The sequence below is a fragment of the Falco peregrinus genome, chromosome 2, assembly GCF_023634155.1.
Source record: "Falco peregrinus isolate bFalPer1 chromosome 2, bFalPer1.pri, whole genome shotgun sequence".
Classification (NCBI taxonomy): domain Eukaryota; kingdom Metazoa; phylum Chordata; class Aves; order Falconiformes; family Falconidae; genus Falco; species Falco peregrinus.
The window spans coordinates 119,470,534-119,495,973 of record NC_073722.1 but is presented as its reverse complement, the minus strand read 5'-3'; the positions used below and the strand labels follow the sequence as shown (position 1 = coordinate 119,495,973).

The 25,440-nt window shown below is 58.8% G+C and overlaps 1 protein-coding gene across 1 annotated transcript in view; it reads right to left on the bottom strand.

Moving 5' to 3' along the window:
- Window positions 1-23,367, bottom strand: part of CASKIN2 (CASK interacting protein 2) — a 35,266-nt gene extending 11,899 nt beyond the window's left edge. Inside the window, 3 exon segments of the mRNA XM_055797361.1 lie at window positions 1,199-1,250; window positions 20,161-20,873; window positions 23,147-23,367. Coding sequence (XP_055653336.1) covers window positions 1,199-1,250; window positions 20,161-20,254 — 146 coding nt within the window. The 5' untranslated portion in view covers window positions 20,255-20,873; window positions 23,147-23,367.
- Between the last annotated feature and the right edge of the window lie 2,073 nt (window positions 23,368-25,440).

The following is a 25,440-nucleotide window of genomic DNA, read 5'->3' as shown; positions in this document are numbered from 1 at the left end:
AGTCCCAGAGTACCCCCAAATCCCTGTGCAGAGTCTCCGGGTGTTGCAGAAGGTACAAAATCCCCCCGAAGCCAACTCTGCCGGGATTCCTGCAGGGCCGGCTCTGCCTGGAGGCAGCTGCACAAACCCACCCACACCCACCCAGTCATCTCCAAGCTGCGAGCAAGGCGATGCCGAGGTCACTGCCAGCGGCACCACTCTCCCAGGAGGGCGCAAGCTGCCGTCCCCATGCATGGGTCTCACCTTCCTGCCATCCCCTTCCCACACCCCGTGAAACCCAACGCGCTGCCTGCGCTGTCAATACCCCGTGTGCAGCCCTCTGATGGGGAACGGACCCTTTACCCTTGTTCCCATCAGCAGCCCTCCTGGAGCTGCCCCAGCACAAGCCCTGTGCCTTATCAGAATCAGATCATTGCTTCTATTATTACATTTTTTTTCTATTAAGCTCCATCTGCACAGTATTATTTTAAGACAGAGCCATTCTGCTCATTTTCAACCCCCCACTGGCCTGTTAAGACTCATCATGGACACCTCCTCCTACAGAGTCCCCGAAAAGAAAACATGTAGAAATTAGGTACAACAACAGTACATAAAACAACGCTAATAACTCACAGGTCAGAGCTAATTCAATACGAATAACATGCTTATTTATTTTATGGGCTTTTGTGGTTTCTTTAACTCTCAGTACCCAGCTTATTAAATGCTTGAATTTTGGAAGAGATGAGCTACACAAATATGCTGTGGTCACTTGGCAACCTCATCTTTTCTTTCTCTAACCCCCCCAAACAATGGGATTTTGCTCTTGGGATATTAAACACAGGCACAAGCACGTGCAGGCGCCAGGGCTGGCTGGGTGCTTCTCCGTGCTTCAACCAGCACTCAGGGCACGGGACATTGGCTGGACACACCGTGATCCCTTTTCACACCCAGCCCTGAAGAGCGGGACGCAGAAGAGCTTTACGAAGGGTTTTGCAGGACGGACTGAGCACAGCCCTCAGCTCAGATCCAGGCAGGCACCGGGTCTGCCTCTGCAGGGCTTGCCCTGGCTTCGGGATGCTGTTGTGTTCTGTGGGGCTCAGCAGCCACCCTCAAAAGCTTTACGATACCCAAAACTGCAGAACCAACTGGCTATCGGGGAGAGCAAGCCCACCCATGCCGGCGGCAGCAGCACCTAGCACCCTGCCAGAGGAGCACTCACCCATCGGCATCTTGGTAGTTCACATTCAGGCGCTTGGCAGATCCCAGGAGCTCTGCAGAGAGAAGAGGCGACGGTCAGAGCAGGAGGCAGAGCCCCGCACGGCCCCCAGGACCCTGCAGGAGCCCCGTCCCGCAGCCAGACAGACCTCCCAGCGCACAGAACAGTGCCTGACCCATCTCGGCGTCCTCTCCTCTCCCTCACTCCACGTTCACCTCCACAATCCCTCAACAGGCTGACCCAGCTCAAGCTCAGACCCTTTCCTTCCTCCGTCTCTCCTGCCCCATCTCTGTATGCCCCTGGGATGTGTCGGATCCTGCAGCTCCTGTCACCCTGGCTTGGTGGGGCAGCGCTTCCCTCCCCTTTATAGGCAGTGACACCCCAAAACTGCTGAGTGGGGCCATTTTGCCCCCCACTCGCTCCTTGTGCCCATCGCTGCTGCTGAGGCCTGGCCCACAGACCACATGGTTGGCATTTGTACGGCTGGGGCAGAGGCTGAATGAGCTGTGAATGCAAGGATTGTGCCACCTCAGACATCCCCATCCCTCCCTCCCTCCCCTTCGGGGACCACTGAGCAGCGGAGGATGCTCACCCCACCCTCGGCACAGCCTCACGCACGCCCCCAGCTCCCCACTCCTTCCCGCAATTAATTCGAATGAATTCCTTCCTCCCACACAGAGAGGACATTTTATTCTTCACTGAGGGGTTGAGAACGGATTAACATCTCTGGAATTCATCTGACAAGTCAAAAGAGAAAGAAAGGGGAAGGTATGTAGGGGGGCAAGAAATGCCACCACTCCTCCTCTGCCTTTCCAGGCAGTCCCATCATCGAGCCGGGGAGGATTAAATGCTTTGAAAGGTTTCTGTGCTGTTTCCTATGGAAAAATCAAAGTCCAAGAGCCAGGCTTCCAGTCCAGGGTGAAAGAGCTGCTCAAACCCCACTGAAACATGGCAGGGGGGTCCTGGGGAAGAAGCCCCCACCCTCACAGCCAGGCAGATCTCCGGGGCCGCAGCTCCCTCTCCTCCTTCATACCCCTCTCTTCCTCCTCTCTCAGGGTCCCTGCCCACCTCACACGGCAGATCCCACCCAAAGCCATGCTCTGCTGCATGGTCCCTCTGCCAGAGAGCTGAAGAGGGGGGCGGCTCATTCATCATGCAAATGGATAATTAAAGGAAACCAAGGAATGGTGTGTTCACTACTGCAATTTACAGTGTTTTGTAAACAGCATAATTAACACAAAATGGGCTTGGAGTGGCTGCTGGTGAAGGACTCGTGACTCCTTGCTGCAGCTGAGGGGATCGCCCTAATTACCTCTTCCAGGAGCTGCTCCTCCTCAGAGCAGTACCAAGCAGCTCTGCCAACCCAGAAGCCCTTCCTGAAGGAACTGGCTCCCAAAGCCATCCCTCAGAGCTCCCACTTTCCCCCCCCCCCAGCCCCATATTGCCTGAGAACCCAGGATCCAGAGTCTCCATCAAGGACAAACCACTTCACTCTGCCACAGCAGCCAGAAAAAAACCCCCAAACATTTCACTTGTAAACTGGCCGCTTCTGATCCGAGTCACAGAGTGACCATAACCACTGAGCCCTGCGGTGCCACTCTCAGGATCGCACTTGGGCGTATGGCAGAGCCAGGAACAGGGTCAGCTATGGTGGGCAAAGGCCTCATCCTGCCCCCCGAAAAGTCTTGGGATGGGTCCTGCAAGCAGGGAGCAGGAAGGGCTGGGAAGCGTTCACTGCTGGGGGATTTCCAAAAGACACAATCAAGATAAAATTAAAAGTAAACAAAGGGTTCCACTAAGTCGTAGGCAATGCCCATGAAGCCATCACCTCTTGCTCCCTGATCCCCCAGCCCCCTGCCTTTTAATTACGGTTTATAAATAGGTATTTTTAAAGGATGCTCTTTGTGGTGGGAACCGAAGGCCAGTGTGGGTTTGCTCCCATCGGCTGCAGCTGAAAACTGCCGCAGGTGTTTGCTGCTGAGAAAAGGTAGGAAGGAGGAGGAAGGGTCCTTACCACAGTAGGAGGACCAGAGCCTGAACCGTGTCAGCCAGGAAGGTGATGCTGGGAAGAGACAGGCTGGACGGAGATGTCCACTGAGCATCTCATCCAAAATAGGCAGATACATCCCACAGTCCCCAGGGGCTGGTCTTGGGAGTTGAGCAATGCCCACTATTTGGACAGGGAGAGCTCACCCCAGAATCCCACCCCTGACTCCCTCCTACAAGGGGACAGGGCTGGCCAGTGGGATCCAGTAAGCAGGTCTGGGATACAGCAGGTGTCCCTGCCCGCTCCCTGGCCCCAGGAGGCAGCTGTCAGCATCTGCACAGCAAAATGCCCATGCCTTTGCTCCTCTCCCTGAGCAACATTCCTCAAATTAGTTCCCTGCTCTGGCAGCCCAACAAGGTCAGGAGATGGGGCAGGACCACACGGACATGGTGTGGGTGGCTGGGAAAACAGCAGGTCCCAAAAAGCGGAGCCAGGAGCAGTATCCCCTTTGGGGATCTTCCCGAAAGTGAATGCAGCAACATTTGTATCCACCTTAGGCAGGAAGGGAAAGAGTTCATCCCTGGTTTGTAGCCGGGTAAATCACTGCCGAGAGAGCTGGAGAGTTTGCAGCCAGGCTGGAAGGTGAAGCGTGGCTAGAAAAGGGGCCGGGCATCCTGGCGTGGCGAGCACAAAGGCATGAGCCAAGAGGAGTGGAAAACAGAGCACACCCAGGCAGCTGGGACCCCTTTGCCAGCACCATCCTGCTGCACACCTGCACCATACAGCACTCGAGGCCAGAAAAGCAACCCCAAAGGCAGCCCTGCCTCAGTGGGGAGCCAGCACTGGGATGGGGTGAAACAGTGGAGCAGCACAAGGGCTGCCAAGGGGGTGCCACCAACCCCTGTCATGGTCCTGAGGATGCAGTGACAGGAAGGCAGATGATGGGATGCTTCCCTGCATCCCTCTTCCTCGTTCCATCCATATGCTCCTTTTGACTGATTCCCCTGCTTTCCTCCCCATTTCTTCAGCTCCTTCTCTCCGTCAGTGCCCTAGCAACTTCAGGCTCCCCTGTCTTTCCCACCCAGATGTTCTGGGGCTTTGCAGGGGCCAGGCCAAGCCATTTCCAATCCCACAGCCCTCCCAGACCGGCTGGTTTGGAGATGTGGCTCTGGTCAGGAGACTGCAGAGCTGGCCTGGGAGAGGGCTGTGGGATCAGGGCTAATCCAGCCGCAACACTGGGCTGGGGTGGCCAGACCCTTCTCAGCCACATCATCACCTCCTTTGGGTTTGCATGGGACCACCCGTGGGCCTGATCCACACCCCCTGCTCCCTGCCAGGAGCACAGTCACATTCTGGGAAGATGAACCCAGAAAAATATGGACCCAGCACCGAAACATAAGCCCTGAAGGAGATATTTCCAGGGGAAAACCCAGCTTGGTGCACTCCAAGGGTTAACTCCAGCTGCGGGTTCCCCCTGCTCAGCCCCACTCCCCAACACAACCCCTCCAAGGGGTCCAGCCGGACCCAACCTTGCCCCGTCCCCCCTCTCCAGCGCATTCGCCTGCGCCTGCCCGGGCAGGATGAGGCTTGGCAGCGGGGCTGGGGCTGAGCGAGGCCTCGAGGGAGCCAGAGAGCTTCTGTGCAGCGCCTGGCTGCCAAGCGGCAGGCAGGAAGCACCTCTGGAACGCTCCGGCAAATTGCTTACAAATGTAGGGCCTGCTTGCTCCGCCGGACACCGGCCATGGCAAAGGCAGCTCGGCCGCTCGGCCGCTCGCTCATCACATGGGGCTGAGACCCTTGTCCGCAGCACGCTCTGGCTCCGGCCCCAGCCAAGGGGAAAGCACGGGCCCTCAGCCTTTCGGATCCTTGCTGGCGGGGGGCCAGGATGGCACAGCCCAGAGTGGTGTTTCCAACCAGCTCCCCCGATGGATCAGCCCCCTCTGTCATGCTGCACCCTGTGCCTCAGTTTCCCCGCAGGGCTGGGATGCACCCCCATGGCAGGGATGCCAGGCTGGGCTGAGCTCCCCGTGGGGTGTGGGGGGCACCTGGGGAGCAGATGGCCAGGGCGGGTGCCTCACCCGCACCACTGGCAGCCAGCCCAGCACAAATCTGTATTTACCCCCCCAGGGCGCTTGCCTGGCGCCGGCTGTGCCGGCTACGTGGAGCCAGGCGTGCCCTTGCCCGGCACAGCCAGCACCCCCTGTGCCAGCACCCCGGGCACCCTGCGTGCCCTTCACCGGAGACCTTGTCCCTGAGGGGACACCCTGAGGCTTTGCCTTGACGTCTTGGAGATGGACACGATCCCTCCAAAGTGCTGAACCGCTCACTGCTGGCTGGGAAGGAGTGGCACATGCTTGCCTGGGTTTGCTGGGGAAGGAAATGTCCAAATATCCCATGTTCCCCCCAAAGTGCCCCTTGGAGACTCCTGCCCTGGCTCTCACATGGGAAGTCAGGCTCCAGAAAGCAGTGCTTTTGCTGTGACTCCCCAGTTTTGTCCACCCAGCACAGCCACACTAAAGCTCCTCCACCGCCAGCCTTCATCTCTGTGCAGGACAGACAGATCTATAACTGCAGACCCACATCCTTGCCAGAGACACCTTAAAAAAATACATTTTTCTGCTGGTCCGGTGTCACAGACCCTCATACCTTCCCCTTGCCCTAGGAAATCACATCCCCACACTGCTGGCTGCAAGTATCCCCATGCCATGAGCCTCCCTGCACTGCACGTCTCAGCATCGCTCTATCACGAGCATCCCTGCACCACACACATCCCTGAACATCCAGCCACAAGCGTCCCTGCACTGCCGGCCACGAGTACCCCACATGCAGGGATGCTCTGCCTGGCACTGCAGGAACACCATCCTGCTGCTGCAGGTGGTGGGAGAAGGACTTTGTGCTCTGGACACACCAAATATATGTACATATGCACCTGGGAAAATAAAATCCACCTGGGGAATGTCATCACTAAGCCAATAAACCAGCTGGAGGAGCTAATCAGCTGTGATCTCCCAAAGCACCAGCCATCTCCAATGGTAGTGGCAGCCTCCTGGGGCTGCAGGTGGAGGTGGCAGCTTCACCCGACCTGCCCTGCCTGGCCTCGACCCACACCGAGGCCTGGGATGGCCCTGCCTTGGCACACAGTGGGGTTATGCCAGAGCTCAGGAGAGACTTGATGTCTCGCCCAAACTCAAGACCCAAAGAGGTGACGTCCATCCGCCTTCTGCAGGAATCTTCCTTCCCTGTCATCCCTCCATCCACAGGCACGTCCGCTGCGGCCACCCACACCCGGCTCCTCCCGGCAAACCGGCTGCTTCAGGTTCTCAATAGGTTCAGAAGAGATTCTCCCACTTTGATAGGGAAGGAGCTCGGCCACCGAGACGTTAAGAAACTCAACCAAAGTTGCCCAGCAAGCTTGGGACAGAGGCTGGGCGAGAGCCAAGGTCTCCTGACCCCAGCTGCCTGCCATAGCCACCAGCTCGCCCCCCAGACGCCGAGCCCAGCTCCCTGGGCAGGCAGGGCCTCCCTCTTTCCCTTGTTGTTATGGTGGGTGAATTTGGCTGCCAGGATGCTGCCATCTGGGAAACCCGGCTGAGCACTCGTCCCTATGCCCAAACGCCACCGGGGCCCAGACGCCACGGGTGCTTTCCTCCCCACTAATGGCCCGCACCAGGGTTTGAGGCTTCGCAGCATCCCTGTGAATGGGCTTCCCACCAAGGCTGACAAACAGGTCCTCCACCAAGCCAGGCGCTGTGGGGTGGGTCCAACTGGGGCACAGCCACTGGGTTAACTGGCAGGGATGGGTAGGCTGCAATCAGGGAGGCAGATTCCCATCAACACAAGGCAAACAGCAGCGATGGGAGAGCATGACACGGCAGGGAGCCCCGTATCTTTCCCTACAACAGCATCTGGCAACTCCTTGAGAATAACTGGTGTCTTCATCCCTTGAGAAACCTACCAAAGCCAGGCGTGAGACACATTGGACCTGGCCAGGGCCCTGCCCGCTTCGATGCTGCTCAGGCTGCGCAATGGCTGTTGCACCCAAGCCCTGATCCTGGTTTGGGCAGCTTGGGTCCAGCTGGAATAACCCCAGCAGATGCAACAACCTGCTGGGAGCATCCCCCCACTTGGAGCATCTCCACACCAACTTGGCTGCTTGTCTCCAATCTCAACAGCCTCCACCATTTACCCCTGGCTTGAGCCCCAAATCTTACAGCCACACAGAGCCCAAGTTGTTCCTGCCGCCAAGCTGTCTCTGCTGGCGGCATGTCTGAGTGTCCTCTGGCAGTTCTGCCTCCCTCCTCATCTCTGCTTTCTCCTTCTCTAAGCTCTCTTGTCCTGTCCTGTGCTTAGATATGATGGTGGATGATGGTAAAGGCAGGTGATGGCGAAGGCAGAGGACTTTGAGAGATCCAAGGAAGCAGCATTCCTCCCTGGGCTGGGGACCCACAATAGGTGAAGGGGAGGGTTAGGGGACACGGTAGCAGGACCATGGAGTCAACTGGGAGCTTTTTTCCTTCTTTGGAAAGGCTGGGAACCTTTTTCACAGGGAAATCCAACAATTACGTTTTTTAGAGGCTAGCAGTGGGAGGGTGCAGGGGCAGCATCCCTGCGCAGCACAGACATCAGTCGCTCAGCCCCAGCCCAGCTGCCCCAGGACCCCTGGCCAGACCCCCAGTTTCCCCCTACTGCTTCCCCCCCGCAACAAAGCAGGAAAAAACAGGCAGCTTGTTCAAAGTGAAGGCTCCCAGAACAATGAAAGGAAAAGCAGAGTCGGAAATCCCATCCCCATCCACACAGCTGGGAAGAAGGTGCTGCTCTTGTCCCTCACCCCTGAGGTTTGATGGCTGCAGCAAGGATGGAAGGGGCAAATGCCAAGGCGGGGAAACAGCATCACAGGAGTCCTTTGGGGCTGGACTCACCCCTTGCAAAAGCCAAACACATGCTCCTGCTTTGAGTTTCAGGCCCCCAGAAAGATCTGAGCTGTATGGGGGGATGAACAGCACTCGCTCCCCTTCCCCACAATAATTTGTGCGTTCGCATCAGCTGCCTACCCCAAAGTGACGTGACCCAGCCCGGCTCCCCTGGCAAGGGGGAGCAGTAACAACCCTTCCTCATGGAGCTGAAATTGCATCCCCCAGCCCCAGCCAGGATGGAAACAGCTGGGAAAGGCTTTGGGTGGGGGAAGCCGGGCGGCTCCTTCAGAGATACAAGGGCTCCTTTCCCAGCTGGCCAGGGAAACGCGTTACCGGGAGGTGAAGTCACCGTCCCTGCTGGGACCTGACTATTCCATTCTCCAGGATATGAACTCAGAGGAGCTGTATTTGCCCAGGGAAGAGGTGGAGCCTTTTCCATTTCCCCCATCCTTCCGAAAGGACAGGACGCCTCCCGAGCGGGAAGAGATGGGGCGATAGCAGCAGGGGCTGGCGGCCAAGCACGAGCTCTGCCTGTGCCCGCGGTGCATCCCTGGGCACGCCACAGGGCCAAGAGCCACCCAAAGGCTGCAGGACACAAGGACCAGCAGAGCATCTGGCCCAGCATTAACAACGCACCTTAGCTCCCGTTCAACCAGTTCCATACTGGTTCCAACTGGTTCCCCTGGGAGCTGGGGAAGGGACTGCAGGGCTCTGGTGACCCCAGGCACCCAGGCAAAGGGGCTGCACCTACAGGCATGCTCAGTGTTCTCACTAATGCAATACCAAGCAAACAGTGCATTAATGTAATCTGTGGAGGATGCGCAACAGATCGACGAGGGCAGAAATAACACAAAAGGGACTTAAGAGAGATTAGAAGAACAAACCCAGGCAGATTCAACCTGGGAAAATTGCAGACTGCAGCATCTGGGGAAAAATAATCCAACCGGCAGACAGTCAATGGGAGGAAGAAAGAGGGGAAGCAGGATGAGGGGGGACGGTGAGAGCAGCATGAAACGTGGGCACAGAGGAAGCTGCCAGCGAGGAAAACAACCTCGGCAGCTCTGTGGGGGGATGCTGCTTCCCAGGGTACCATCTCCCATTGCATGCCCAGGGCTGTGAACATGATATGGGCTCATGGGGAGCACAAGAGGCAAGTGGCAGGAGCCAGCAGCCAAAGGGCTTGCCTTGCATGGTAAGATTAGGGCAGGTCAGTAAGTGTGGATTTGCTGAGCAACAGTTAATTACAGAGGGCGAGCAGGGACGCAGCAACCCTCCTACACCTGGAGGGTTTTGACGCTCAAGAGGAGCACGTAGCTATTTATTTTATGGTTCTAACAATGAGCCACAGATAAAAATTAGAGCAGTCAAGAGCAGCCAGCAAAACTCTGTGAGCTCAAGCGAGTGCAACAAGGATCCAGCCCTCCGCTGTCGCTTGGATGGTTGCAGCAAATCATACAGCTCCTGGGGCAGTGGGGCAAGGCTGAGGTTTGAGGACCAGGCTGCCACGGCACTCGGTCCCCATCAGTGCCAGCCTAGCGCCCGGCACCCGAGAGGCGCTCCAGCCGGTAGAGCCAGTACTCAAAGCACACAGTGGTGCGGCAGCTGGAAATCCTGCAACATCCTCCCTCCCCTTTTGGCCCTGGGGAAGCTGCCATGCACCTAGAGAAGGCGCTGCTGGGGCAGACGGAGTGGCTCTCCCCACCCTGGCTGCTCTAATTTAGGCAAGGCACACACAGGATGGGAGGGGAGGCACCGGGAGGTGAAGCTGTTTGCTCGAGGTCACCCAAAAGGTCAATGGTTCAAGTGCCGTCACTCCTTCCCGAGGCCTTGGTGGATGGGAACTGAATTTTCCCCAAAGCCCCCCCCAGCCTATGGGCAATGAACTGTCAGCAGCCGAGGACTAACCTCTCAGACTGCTGCTGGCGGCTGTGCAGCCGGAGTTTGGAGTCACATGCAGTTAAAAATACCTTGCGGATGCCTTTCCTCAACTCTGACCCTGCGAGCCGGTGCTGCCGCCAGCCCTGCTCAGGGATGTGCCGGTGGGGTCCCCCAGGATGCACAGCCCAACCTGTGCAGGGATGGGGCAGACGCTGCTTGGGGACTGGATTTTTCTCACTATGAATCAAAGATTTCCACTCCTGGGGGCCTGCTGCCTTTACCTCCTATTGCCAAACTGAAAAGAGAGGCTCTCTGCTTCCTACAGCTGCCTTCCAGCAAACGATGCACGGGCTATCCAGCTCCATCTGAACTGCAGCCCAGATCCGAGCAGCTTGAGCAAATCGTTTCCTTCCCTCCTGGACAGAGCCAAAACGTGGCCTCCAGCTCCTGCTGGTCCCAAGGGCTGCTGGATGGGCAACTGCTCCCACAGATGCCATGGCACTGCAGCCATTTGTGGCATCTGCATTGGGAAAGAGCAAGAGGATCCACCCAGTAGCGGCTGCTCGGCACTCCCAAGCCATGAGCGATGGGAGGAATCCCTCTCCAAATCCCCTCCCCAAGGACACAGAAGGCACCCGTCTCTCCTCGCTGTTCCCATCCCCTGTGCAATGTCACTTCCCGAAGCAAGTGGGAACTGCCCGGCTGCTCCGCGCTGGAAGCAGAGAGGGACGAGTCTGTCCCCAGCGGGCACAGGCCAAGCTCCCTCCAGCCTGGGACAAGCAGGCTGAGAGAAATGAACCCGCCGCTGTTCTCTCCTTTCCCTGCCAAGGCTGGGGAGGGCAGCACGGCTTTGCCTGTGCCCAGTGCGAGGGCTCTTTGCCAGCCAGGTCAGACTCTCCAGCTGCTCACCCAGGTTTCCGCCTGGCTGGGCAATGGCGCAAAGCAGGAGAAGCCATCACCAAAATCTTGCTGAGCAGCTGGCCAGTAGCACTTTTCTTAGGCCTTGGCTGGAGCAGGATGTTTTCACCCAGCTGCGGCAGCAAAGAATTCCCCCAGGACCCCGGTCTGTGGTGGGACCCCATCTGCAGGGGACAGGAGAAGGACGCAACAGCTCTATCATCACGATGCCCTGCATCACCCTGCACGTCCCCAAGTGGAAGCAGAGATCACCAATAAATACACTTAGCAGCCAGTGATGCTGTATCTCCCAGGAGAAGCATCTCCCTGTCCCCATAGTGGAAGCAGGAACCACACCAGGACCCCACACCCATCTTGCCATCCCTGTGGGGCCTTGGTGGCTGCTGAGTTATTCCAGGCACTGTGTTCCTGCCCCCCTGCCCTTGTCCCAGCTGCTCTGGGGCCGGCAAGGAGGGCAGTGGGTTCCTCCCAGCACCCAGCCCAGACACCAGAGCCAGCCAGCAGCTGCTCAGGGACCAGCTGGGGACAAGGGCGACACAGCACAGCCCTGTCCCCCCACGTACTGCGGAGGGACAAGGGCTGATTTACAGCAAGGTCAAAAGCATCAGAATACAACTGCGATGGATAAGGGGAGGCTCGATCTGAGGATCCACAGGCTGAGCTCCAGCCACCAACTTCCCACGCAGGGATGGGGAAAGAGGTTGGGGTGCAGCACGTCAACACCTCTGAACCCCTAAATAACAGGCCCACCTTAGCACCAGAGGTAAACTGAGGTGAAGACCCCAGTCCCTTGTTAAATCAAGGCCGTGCCCAGGTCCCCACAGGGACCCTGCCACCAGGTCAGCCCCTCCATCTCATCCCCCTGCCTTGCTGCTCCCCCACACCCCAGCCCGAGCGAGCGGTGGTGGGACACAAGCCAAGGCCTGCCCGCTCCCTGGACCCCTGCCGGCAACCCGATCTGTTTATGCCTTTCCAGCACAGCGGGTGCGTGTCAGGAACGGCCCCGGCAAGCCCGAGTTGGCGGCGGAGGCAGGACGTGGGAGCTGAGCGCAGAAACCCCTGCTTGCTGCCTCGCAGCATCTCAGGGGGGTGGTGGGGAGAAAGATGTGATATACAGGGGCAAAAAGAGTCTCCCCACCTCCCTCAGCTCCTTTTCGTAAGAAAAGACATCCCTTCTTGCACTGTGCCACTGCTCCTGTGGCACCTTGTGCCCCCCACCCTGACCAGGGAATCACGGCGGGTTGCCTCATCCCCAGGCCCTGCCAGCAAATGGTTTTCCAAGCTGTGCCAACCCTGCTGGGAAAGGGACCCAGCCCTGGAAGTTGCATGTCCCTTCCTGGCCGACGAGGTACCAGCTTTGCAAGCACATGGCCAGCCACACGTGTGGGCTCAGGGAGCTGATGGCCACATCCCTGTCCTACTGCCCCGGTTGTCCCCACCTGGGGCTGAGCAGAGGAACCCACCTGCACTGCTCCTGGGAGGAGACCTTTATCCAGGACCACACTCATGGGTAACACCAGTACCTGGTGTGAATTCAGCCCCGTGGAGCCACAGGCATTCAGAGCAGGCTGCAGTGGGGCAAAGCAGAACCATGAGTCTGGGGGCTCAGAGCAGGACCCTCACCATGTCCTCACCAGCTTTGGGGTGGAGGGAATGGAGAAACAGCTCCAGGACATCCGTGTGCAGCCCAGTACGTGCTGCTAAATATAACCAGTGGGACAGATGCTCTGAGACAGGGAGCTGCTTGTGCCCCAGCACTGTTGAGGAAGCTGAGGACTCCTCCAAGGCTCGAGCAGCCCTTGGGGTTTGGAGACAGAGCACGGTCAGAGCCAGCTCCTCCGCCTGTGCAGCAGCCTCTTCCCCTGCAAGGAGGAGTGTCTCCCTTCTTTTTAACCCAGCAGGATTAGTGGGTGCTTATTCAGGGAAGCCAGGAGGGCTCATGCAGCCCTTCCCACCTGCGTCAGCCCAGCAAAACCTAACCAGAAGTGCTTCAGGCCAACCAGAGCAACCCAGGCTGCAGCCCAAAGCAATCCCCACTGCCGCGGCTGTGCTGGCCCCACACCGCCGGCTAGGCTCACCATGTACCCGCATCCCCTGTGCCAGCAGCAATTAGCCACCGGCGAGGACTCTGGCCCCTTTTGGAGGCCACTGAGGCAAGTGGTGCTCACGTAGCCTTGCCACGGACGCATTCGAGGAGGTCCCTGAGGGGCCACAGAGGTTGTGAGCTGGGTGTCCTGCCCAGGGAGAGGGGTGACCCACAGGAGAAGGTCCATAGGGTTCCCAATCCACAGTCTCCCTATTGCTGTTTGCACCCAAGTCGGCTCCAGCTGGAAACCCCCCTTCAGGCTTACCCACACCCATCCTGGCAAAGAAACAAGACGATGCCTCAAGATGGGCTGCTTGAGGGGGGTAGTGAGGGCTGAGAGCCAGCCAGACCCTGGGGACCAATGCTCCAAGGGGGCAAGAGGCACCTGCAAAGCGAGTGGGAGCATCTGAACCAGCCCCGCTGCTGGGGGCACCTCCGTGCTGGGCACCCAACGCCTGTGCCATGCTCGCCGACTCCCTGCACAGGCAGACAGGGTGCCTTACACAACCGGCCGTGCCCGTGGCCAAGGGCGGTGTTACGAAACCTCAGGAGTTTTCACCCCTCACAGCACAGTCACCCACCGGGCTCAGATGATATGGGCGCTGGCTCCCAGGATGGCACCTGGGGGAGGGTGGGGGTGGGGGGTCAGGCATAGCACCAGCGCTGGGGCCATGTGCTCTCTGCGCAGCCTTGGCTGGGTCCCGGTGGGGGAGCGGCACCAGCGCTGGCAGGGCTTGGCGGAAGAGCAGCTGGACATGTTGCACCAGGTCTAGGATGCTGCGGGAGCCGCATACCTGCCGTGCACGAAGGTTTTCCCTACTCCCTTATCTCGCCATCAAAACTGCTCAGTTGCAGCTCTGGCCTTTCTCCCTGGGGCTGCAAACTGCTCAAGGTGCCTGCGCACCTAACCCCAGGCACAGAATGTCACAGCCCTGGGCATCCCGCAGGAGCAAGGGATGGGCGAGGGTGTCCAGCCCTTCCCCAGGAGTGTGAAGATCACCCCAGCAGAGCCATTTCCAAGCAGATCGGGCATCTCCAGACAGGTCTGTGACTCAGCTGGACACCTTGGCAAGGCCCAGGTGATGTTGCAGCTCCAAGATTCAAGCAGGTCCCTCCCTCTCCATCCCAGGCACAATTCTGGGGGAAGCTGGAGTGCTCTGGGGGATTTGGGGGAGCTGGAGTGCTTGCAGCTCCTCCCCACTCCCTCACTCGCTAGAGCAGCCAAAAAAAGGTGGTTTATTGTTATTTAGTTTCTGCCCCTTTCATACTCCTTTGCCGGAGTTTTTGCCAGCGGCGGCCCCGGGTCTGGCGGGGGGCCAGGCCAGCCGAGGCGCTTTTAAAAACAAAGCAAGGCGCGTGCATGCACACACACACGCACAGCATCCAGCCCCTCTTTTAACTCTTGCTGGGGTGATGCTGTGGAGAAGATGGTTTCCAGCCAGCTGGGAGCGCGCTACTGCGTGCTCCCAACTGCTGGAAACCATCTTCTGCAGGGGATGCTGTCGATCACCACTGGGATCCAATAATTCACTCCCCCCTTTCCAGGGAAACCTTCTTGCACCACTGGGATAGTGATGGAGAGGTGGCAGGAGTGATGCTGCTGACGCTGTTGTGGTCCATGGGGACCTGCTTGTCCTAAACAGGGACAATGCTACAATTTCTTTCTAGGTTGCAGCCAAGACCTTCAGACCCAGCAGCCCTGTGGGGGAACGAGGAGGAGGAGGAGGAAGAGCACAATGATGTTTTCACTTAAAAGCAGCTCCTCTCCCACGTGACAAAGCCAGGGAGTGCCAGCAGCATTCACACTGCATCCCCAAACCTGCAGGGCCGACTGCCCTTTTGCAACAGGTCGCTGCCACCCAGAAGGTGGCATCACTGGTATCCACCAGCTCCCTCCTGCAACCAGCCCCGTGCCCCTAGCACATCCCCAGCCCGAGGAGAGGACGCCTGTGCCAGTGGTGTCCTTGCCGCATCCCCTCCTCCCGTGCCTGGGCACAGCCCTGGGGAGCACCGTCCCCCTTACAGCACCTGTGTGCCACCAGCAGCCGGGCACACGCTGTCCCACGGCTCGGGGCTGCCCTCCCTGTCTGCCTTAGAGCTGTCGTCATCCAAATCATCCTGTGTTTCTGGGTCAGACAGCCAAAACGGCCTCTGCAGCCCTGGGGAACGGGGAGCTGAGTCCCCGGGAAGTGTCTGAAGGATGGAAAGCTGCCTCCTACCCCAAACCTCAGCCTCCCACCTGCGACACCAGGGGCAGCTGCCAGCCATGAGGAACTTCTGTACATCCCCGAGAGAGCAAAAAGTCCCGGAGAGACCCCAGCCCTGCCTGGCTGTCCCCAGGGGAAGTCAGCACAGCCCAGAGAAACCCCAACAGACCCCACACTTGTCCCCTTTCCCAGAATTAGCCCTTTTCCCCCCCTTCTCTTTTACCCAGGCAGGGAAAAGGCAGGTTCTGCTGCCACAGGCTGCCCTGCCAATGGGTTTTCAAAGGCTGGGGACAGAAATACAGACCTGGGACAAAGGGAGATGGGGACAGGAGCTGGGGTGCAGAGGGCTGCAGGGCTGGGTGCCCCAAGGAGGCTGTGCCTGCTGTGCCAGGCAATACACAGCACAGCCTCCTCTGTCCCCCTGTGTGATGCTGTTTGCTTGTGCCTTATCTCCTGCGCTCAGCGCGGTGACACTCTCTCCAGCTCCAGGCGCACCAGCAGCAGCCGGGCCCCTTTCCAAACACAACACCCGTTCAAGGCCAGCTTTGAAAAGCAACCGCCCACTCACTCCTTTCGCCACCACTGCCCACGTGGGGGTTTTCCTTCCCAGGAAGAGAGGTGGAAAAAGAGGGGCTAAACCCCGTCATCAGCTGGGACAATCGGGAAGTGGCTGGGAAAACCCACCAAGCAAACACAAGGCTAATGGAGGAGACCCCCATCCTAGGGAGGCTCGGGAGAAGGAAGGAAGCAAGGAAGGACAGACCCCCCTACTCATGCTGTGCAGCTGCAGCCCCACCACCATCCATCCCCACAGCCGCCACACTTGCTGGAGCCTTTGAAGCCTCTTTTCTCCCCCCCCCCCCCCCCCCTCCCACCCACCCACCCACCCACCCACCGTGGCCTGGTTCAAAAGCAGGTTTTGGCAGGCTACAGGGTGGTGGGGTCCCCGGCACAGAGCCGCTGCCAGCCGGGCTCCCCTGGGCACAGCGCCTCGCCCTGCTCCTGGCTCAGCCTCGGCGGAAGAGGGAGTTTTGCCCGTTTCGGCAGAGTTTCTCAGCGTCTCTCCGCAGGCGTGCCCACAGCATTTCCAAGCCAGCATGCGCCTGCGGAGCCGGTCCAGCCCGTCAGACCTACAGCACGCGGGGAGAGGAGGGAAGGACACGGCCGAGGATGCTTGGGAACTTGTCCTCGAAACTTGGGCTTCAAGGGACATGGCCACACTTGAGCTTGGTGGCAGAGCCGGGTCCAGCTGCCTGCACCACCCAGGGCAGGACCGGAGTGGGCAGGGTGCCCAGACATCTCTGCACCACTGCCAGCAGGGAAAGCCATCAGGTGTAACAGAGCCTGAAATGATAGGGAACCTGCTCGAGGGTAGTCCTTGCTTTTCCCTGCAGCCAGACCGCACAGAGCAGCCAGAGCACACAAGGCTTGGGACAAATCTCCCTCAGGAGCAGCAGTGAAGAGGAGGATGGTCCTCCTCGGTGACAGGGGACGGCACGCTGAGCTTGCCAGCTGGCACAAAGGCACATCCAACGTCATTGCAAAACAACCACCAAACTGCAGAAAGGAGCAACTTCTTCCTCAAACAACTACAGACCCACTGCTGCTGAGAGAAAGAAAAGCATGGCAGGACATGAAGGGAGGGCAAATGTTTCTGCAGAGGACAGCAACACAGAGCACTGGTGGCAAAGGCTATCAAATCGCAGGAGAGATATTAAACCTCACGCTTCGGGGCTTAAGCTGATATAGCTACTAGGGATTAGGAGGAAATTTAAGCGAGAGGGAGGGAGCGAATTATCCCACATCTGCCTGCTGCAGTCTCGCAGCACGTGGAACAGCATCGTCCCTCTCCTGCCCAGCTGGACGGGTGACAGCAGCATCTGAGGGCCGGCACTACTTTTGGGAAAACCTTGCTGTGCTTTGTGCTGCTGGGACACAGCAACGAAGGGCACCAACCCAGGCATGGGGGTAAAGCCAAGACCCCCTGCAAGCTTCACTAGCGTTTAACAACTTGCTAGGTCACAGCCCAGACACAGCCGTGTCTCAGGCGCCTGCTCCTGTCCTTGATGTATCCAAGGTCTGGAAAGCCCCAGCATAGCTGGTGAAATGAGGTAAGTCGCTGGTGAAATGGGGCAAGTGGCTGGCTGAAGCTGGCCGAACCTCCCTGAGGCAGCGGCTGAACCCTGGTAGGGCTTTACTTGCTGTCCTTGAGAGTTTAACACCAGTTTGCTCAGCTGCTGCCCTTTCTTTGCACTTCATGCACGTTTAAACAAAAACCTCCACCACTCCCTTGAGGAAGGCAAACAGTAAGTCCAGCTCCCATCACCTTCCACTGCTCCTCCAGTCCCTGACTATCGCGAGGGCACCACACACCCCCAGCAACACCCCAGCATCCCCCCCATCCCCTTAGCCCTGCACGTCCAGGGATGGGGACACCCAAACCTTGCCAGGCACTGGCCAGTTCCAGGAGCCATCACCACTTCCCAGGGAAGAGAGCCCTGAGGGGGCTCTGCCTCTCACCTCCCCTGGGAGCCCCAGCCCCTCCGTGCTGCAGCAGCCGCCCTGGCCCGGCCAACTGGCGCATTGTTGGTGAGCGCGGCCAGCCCGGAGACGTGATTGATCGCCAGGGAGAAAGGCCAAAGCCGTGACGGGTCGTTTAACAATTTCAATTAAACTCTGCAGTGCTCCGACGCAGAGGGGAGGGGAGAGCGGGAGAAGGAAATTAAAAAAGCAGGACGTTTCTATTGCTGCGCCGGGGAACCTCAGCAAAGCACAGCCGCCTCAGCAGGAGTAGCCTGGTTGTCCCAGAGGAGACCCCCTCCCTGGCTGCAGAAGTGACCACAGCATTGTCCCTATGTCCCCTTCCTGCAGGCAGGACACCCGCCCTCACCTGCCCTTCCCCTCCTGCTCCTGCCCCAAAACTTTCTCTCTGCCCGTCCCATCGCCTTATAATAATAGGTGCTGTGACCCACTTGTAAGGCAGCGCTCGCGCAGGGAGGAGGGCTGCACATGGTGAATATTAAACAACATGTCCCTGAAGTTCCTGCTGCTGGGACTGGCGCTTGATTTTTGCTTACGTGTGGTGACTTTTTTAGGCACAGGAAGCCCCAGAGGGCTGATCACAACAACCGAGCTCCCAATCCACTGAGACAGCAGAAGGACTCTTAGAGGGATTTAAAAAAAAAAAAGAAAAAATTCAGCATCTCAGCCTATCATATGGAAAAGGAGCTTTAATGAGCGGCAAATGCAGCAAATACTTAGCTCATATGGCATCAGTGAAAGGAGGGAGAGGGAATCATAAGGGACAGGGAGCGGCGATGCCCTCCGTGCCAGGAATGAGCCCCTGGGACCAAGCAAGCCCCCACAGCATGGCCAGCACGGGAGCTCCACCGAGGGCTTGCAGTGGTGGCTTGCAGGGGTCCAGGCGTTTTCCCCTCTGACTTTACGAAAAAATAAAATTAAAATAAGCAGAGGGAGCTGCTGACTCCGCCGCAGCAGGGGAGTTAAACACACACGTTCACGTGGGTGCCCCACAGCTGGAGGGAGGGGAAGACGCCAGAGAGAAAACACAGACAGGGTTTAACTGGGAGAGAGTTACTGGAGGAAACAAGTGTAACTTCCCCCCCTCCGGGTACACAGGAGGAATAGAGCCACAGGCACCCCAGCCTGCCCACACCGCACAGCCATGGGGCACCAGCTTGGGGGAACAGGGCTGCGTCACCAGCGAGATGCAGGATGCTCACATCCTGACATTACTTATTGCCTTGGAGGTGTCCTTCAACCCACCTGCGCAGGCAAACCTCCCTCGCTCCAGCTCAGGGACCCCATACAGGCGCCGTCCCTGAACTGCAACCAGAAGCAGTGACACTCAGTCCCTTCGCCCAAGGAGGGGGCACCAGGGACCCCCTGTTCTGGGGAGGAGGCAGCACTCCTACAGGCCCAGCAGTTGGGATTTGTGAAGTCTTGGTCCCAATCAAAGCCTTCCAGTAGCTGACCCAGGGGAGCTGATCCCCTTCTCACGTTTGCAATCCTCAGCCTAACTCACGTTTCTCAGCACCAGCCTCTCTGTCCTGAGCCACTCCTAAGAAGCCTTAAAGCTGCTTCTCCTCCCTCTCTCCAGGACAGTTTTTTGCCCTTCCAGCTTTCCTGCACACACCCACGAGACCCCCCATGATGAGCCACCCTGGCAGGCGGTCCCGCACCCCCAGCCCAGAGCAGCTCCTGTAGCCTGGGCAGGGGCACCTTCCCCTGGTCACGCACCATACTGAAAGCCCTTTTATTTACTTTTCACGGTTTCCTTCCCTCCGCAGGTCTCAAGAAGCACCCAGGAGCTCAGCTCTCTAAAAGGGCACGTGGCACTGGTCACGATCTTCTCCTCCACCTTTATGCCCTCCCCATCTCCTCCAGACGCCATGCAGTACCTGCGGGACCCCGGTGCCCTTGGGGACTGCCACAAGCCTGACATTCGCTCTAAGCCATGCTTGCTGCTGACCCTTCCAAGAGCACATGCAAGAAAACAGCCCTGCTGAAGGGTTAAACATTACCAGACTGAAATTCAGGGTCTGACGATTGGTTCCAGTCGACTGGCTGGGATGATAATTTTTCACAAGATAAATACGGCCGGGAGTAAGCGGCAATTGCTAAAGACCTTTTGTAGCAGCATCCCCCACTAAGTGGATTTGCTTCCCTCTGCCCATCCCCGCTCAGTAGCCCACACTTCAGGGCCTCTGGCCCAGAGCCCAAGGGGAACCCCAGCCCTGCCAGGAGGATCACTTACAGCCCGGTCATTCATCTGCACGGGCTGTGCTTGTGCTCCCACCTCCAGCCCTGGCGTAACTCACACGCCAGGGTTCAGAGTCAGCACTTGCACCCCGGCTTGGACAGCACTGAGCCTGCTGCCAGGACTCACACCCCGGGACAAGCAGTAGCGCCCTGCTGGGGAGAGGGAGCCCACAGCTCTGCACCTGGGTACTCACTGCTCTTGGACGCCTTGATCTTGGCCACCAGTTTCTGCACACCAGGTACGTCCCCGTTCTTCACGGCCTGGATCAGCTCCTGCTCTCGCCCCATCGCAGACAGGTAGGAGCAGCAGTGGCGTGGAAGGCAGAGACCCTCAGATCCCAGCGGTTTATAAAGCCATGGGAATAAGCCCGTAATTCCTCAAAACACACTTTGATGGGAGATGAAATCCAGCAAGAACGATGCTTTAGAATCCCAGGGACATAAAAACCAGAAGGAAGAAGCCTTTCTGTTAAGGGCAAAAGTCTTTTTCTGTGTTGGAAGAAGCAGGACCCGGATGGGGTTTGGTTGGAGAACATGCGATCAGTTAAAATGAGAAATAGTTCAGTGCTCAGGGACAGGCTCCCAGCAGCCCCAGGGCTTCGCAAGAGACATCCAGGCAGCTCAGGCCAGGGTGGCCATTGCAGTCAACATGAGGATGCCCTCAGCCTCTTGCAGCTCTCCTGGAGCTGGAGGTGTTATGCTTCGCTCCCCTCGCCAGGCTCTGCTGCGCCGATGAGTCCCTAATTCTTCCCAAAGGGATTACAGGCTCGTTGCCATCTGGAAGTTATAGATCCTCCCTCTCTGGTGCTCATTAGCCCCTTCGTTTCAGCAGTCCTCTTGGCGACAGTGCAGCAGCCACGCTGGGGAGCCCTCCGCACGGCCAAGCCCCAGCACGGCAGCCCAGGACCTGCAGAGGAGAAGAGCAGAGTCAGCCCTCAAAGGCCATTTACCTCCCAGCTCCATCGTGACAGCTTTTGTATCTGTGCCGAAGAATAAATACTTTGCCTATATTTAGTCCTGGTGGGACTTGGCTCATCCTTGTGTTAAACTGAGAGGGAAGAACCTGTTGAGACCTCCTGAGGGTGCTGGCGGGGGGGGGGGGGGGGGGACGGGATGAGGAGGGGGATGAGGGCACAGCTCCTTTCCCATCCCCCTGGGGCTAATACACACACCACCCCCTTGCATAGGCAGCACATGGGGCTTGGGGCACCCGGGCATCTCCCCCTCTCCTTTCCCAGTGGAACCGAAGGGATGGAGCTGGGGAGGTTTAGCCAAAGTCCTCTGCAGCCGGTGGGAGTGGGTCAGCCTGCCCAGCACCCTCCCACACAGAGATAAACCCTTGCCCTCCGAATTACCCGTTGAAGCTCAGTGCCGTGGGGCCCAAGACACTCCTTAACCAGTACATGAGCTCTCTCTGCCCTAAGTGAGGAGCTGGGTGTAATTGAGCAGCACAACCATGCTCAGGAGAACGGCATCAAGCCCATGACCTGACCAGCTAGGGTACCCCAGAGAGGGCACAGGGTCCCATGGCAAGCAGCTCACACCTCCCAGCCTGTGGTCTCCTGCTGCACCCGGGCGGCCCAAACTGGGTGGTGAGAAAATCCCTCCTGGTTCAGGGCCACGCATCTGGCAGGCTGCTCCAACGCCTGGGGAGGAGCGTGTGCAGGAGGGTAGGGAGCACGCGCCATACCAGCTGCAAGGCCGTCACCACATCACCCCACAATTCTCCCCCTGTGCCAATCCAGGCCAGACCAGAATCTCCCCCAGCCACGCTGTCTCCCTTGCCAGAGCGCTCTCCCTCAGCCGTTTATATAATAGCGGGTGTCGCTTCCTCCGAGTGATCGAGGTCACTGTTTCGAGGATGAAAACCACAGGGGAGAGAAGGCAACAGCAGTAAGAGGTCCTGTCGGCTGGGGGCGGGGGGGAAACACACACACAAACCCAGAAGGGGCGGCCCACGGCACAGCAGCGCTCAGCCCACCCACAGTAAAGCTGGAAACTGCAGCTGTCCACCAGCACGGACCCCCCATGGGCTCCCTGTGCTCCAGCCCTCGCCAGGGCACTGCAGGATTCGGGGCAGCCGGAGAGGCAATGGGGCAGCCAGAGAGGCAATGGGGCAGCGCTGGCTCAGATTCTGGGACAAGGGGATGCTGAGATTCCCACCCCAGACGGGGGAGTCCTTCCCCCATCACTGCTCCGGAGCCCACAATTCCTGCAGCAGACGAGCTCCTCACCACTGGGGATGGGGGGGGGGGGGGGGGCTCAGTACCAGGCACCGAGACCAACACCCACCGAACTCAGCTGTCACCTCCCTGCTCCTGGGGCACCTGCACCAGCTTATCTACGTTACAAACAAGTTTCAGCCACTTGACTCAGCCTAAGCTCTCACCACAAACAAAACCCCTCCAGAAACCTCCTGTTGCACCGTCTTCCAACCTATTTCGCTCAACCCTGCGCACTGCATCCAACTTTGCGCTGCTCTTCAAAAGCGCTGGCAAAAAGCGAGTGCGTGGGCACGGAGCCTATTTACTCGTGTAGTAAAAAAAAAATCTGCGCGGCCTCGCTCAGCACACAGCCCCGTGCTGCTGCCTCTCCCGGAGCACGCCAGGCTCAGCGAGTAACTCAGGAGTAGGGAGAGCTCCAAATACCGATCTCCACCTCTTCTACCCCTCGAGAGAGGAGCAGCAGCGAAGGTAAAATTCAAGAAAGCACAAAGCTGGAAAAGCAACAGCAAACATCCCTCCCACCCGAGCAGAGCTGAGCCTCCAGCCCAGGAATCCACCTGGAGAACCAAAGTATCCCAAACATTCCCGCAGCCAACAGCGGCGCCGGGAAAAAGGAGGGAGAGGAGGGAAAAAACAAACCAAACCAAAACAAAAACAAAAACAAACCAATTACGTAAGTTGAGAAGGAAAGATGTGAGGGAGCAGCAGGCACCCGGCTGGGTCCCGAGGGGCGGGCGGGGGACGCTCGCCCCCCCCCCCGGGAGCCCCCGGGCAGCCGGCGGTGGGGGCACCGGTCGCACCTCCATCCCCCCCCGCCCTGCGACCCCCGGCACCGGGCTGGGCCGTTCCCTCCTTCGGGGAGGGTTCGCGGGAGGGGGGCGAAGCCCAACCGAGACGATTCGCTCGGCTGCTCCAGCCGGGGCGGGCGGGCTCCGCAGCCGGCGGCCCCACTCACCTGGCGGCGCTCCCAGCCGCACCGCACCGGGGCGAGCCCAGCCGCACCGCGCCGGACCCAGCCGCGCCGCGAAGTACCGCGCCGAGCCAAGCCGCAACCCGCCGAGCCGTGCGGAGCGGTCCCGGTGCCGGTCCCGGTGCCGGCCCGAGCGAGCGGCGCGGTCCCGGCTGCCCGGCTCGCAGGGCGGCGCGGCGCTCGGCAAAGTCCCGCTCGGGCTGGCCCCGTCCCGGCAGGAAATCCCTCCCCGGCCCGGCCTGATTGGAAAAGCCCGGCGGGTTGTGCGGGCTGGGCAGGGCCGGGGCTGCTGTCACTCACCGTGATGCGCCGGCAGATTTGGGCAGGGGCAGGGCCGCGGCAGCCCGCCGTACCGGCACCGCTCCGCCCCGCCCCGCACCGGGGGTGCCCCGCGGCTCCCGGCCCAGCGGCTCGCTCGGAACGCGGTCCGGTACCGGCTCCAGGGGGCGGGACCGACGGGCTCCGGGACCGGCCCCAACGGGCGACCCCCTAGCCTCGGACCGGCACCGGTGGTAGGTCCCCCAAGCCTCGGCCCGGCACTGGCCCCGGTGCTCCGGGACCGACCCGGTGAGCGATCCCCCAGGCCTCGGCCCAGGAACCGATCCAGTGCTCCAGGACCGGTCCTGGTGGGAGGTCCCCCAGCCTCTCCCCGGGACCGGGACCGACCCAGCACTTCAGGACCAGCCCCGGTGGGCGATCCCCGAGCCTCGGCCCGGGACCAACCCGGTGCTTCAGGACCGGCCCCGGTGGGCGATCCCCCAGCCTTGGCCCGGGATCGACCCGGTGCTCTGGGACCAGCCCCGTGCAGCGATCTGCCACCTCCAAGCCCTGGGTGACCCAGTCAGCCCTTTGCCACCACCAGCCCCCCCTGGCAGAGGGGCTGCACAGAGTTGCTAATAGCACCCACAGGACAAAACCCCACCGATCCCCAGCTGCCAAGCCCCCGATTAATCCTACTCTCACAAAGCACTAAAACCACCAAAAATCACCTATTTCTGCCAGTCCTCAACAGAAACGCAGGAGCTGAGCCCTCCCCCAAGCACAGTTCCCTTAAAACAAGAGACTGCCTAATAAAGCTGGACAGCTTTTGCTGCATGATACCACTGGATTATCATCAACTAATCAGATTAAAAACACACGGAGGCTTTGATTTTATTCACTAAGTGCCCGGCCCACAGCTGCCTGGGGGAGTTGCAAAGATCTGGTACCTCTTCGAACCAGGTCCCGAGACATTTCGCCAAATGATGGTTTCATGAGCAATCCCAATAAGAAGGATCCTCATCAGGGAGGAGGAACTGACGTTTCAAGACACACCCTGCCTTTTCAGTTCGGGAATAAAGAGATTATTATGCACATCTAATTAGAAATGTCAACATTTTGTGGCTGCTACGTTGAAGCATGAAGCTGTAAGTAGCCCTGCTAGGAAGCACTGTGAAGTGAAAGGTCTTGTTATTCCTCCTGTGAGTTTTGCCAGAGCCTGTAAATCGCAGTGACATTTATAATAATCCCCTGAATTTATGTAGCACCTTTTGTCCTTTTAAGGATCTTAATTAAGCTTTGCAGCTCCCTGAGCACAGACCAAACCTCCTTTGCAAAAGAGGAGTCCAGGCCCTGCTTTGTACAAAATATGCATCCTATTTCAGGCAGGGGTAGGACTTTTCCACCCCAGTGACCTCTGGCAGCACACTGTACCCCACAGAGAGGGCATGCCACACCAATATTCCCACTCAAAGGTGATGCCGCTTCAGTTACACTCGTGTGGTTAAAGCTGAGTAATTGAAGCTTTAATCGCTGGTGTCCTACAAGCCTTTGGAACAGAGGGTGCCACAGACTCCAAGGAGAGTTTACCTTGATTTACTAGAAATCCACAATTTCTAGCACAGCCTTTGACCATTAAACCATGTATTGGTGCTCCTGACTCCACACTGAAGCCTGATGCCTTTGCAGGCAGCGGCCCCCATTTCCTAGCACGTATCTCACCGCTTTCCATCAGCTCTCAGGGGCTGAACGGCTGCTGGGTGATCCCAGCACAAAGACCTGCCAGCGGCTCCAGCCGTGGCCACCTCGCAGAGCAAACAGATCCACTGTGACAATTATTCCCCTGTGTCCGCAGAGCAGGTGCCGAGAGCATCGATTGAGTTTCCACTGTAGAGAAAACCCTTCCACATTTTGCTGCCTTTCTGCACCGCGGTGAGATGTTTGCAGACTAGGGCGGGTTCAGGGTACAGGCACCCTTGGGTGGCCGGCCCTGTCCTCAGCCCCTGCAGAAAGGTGCCTGA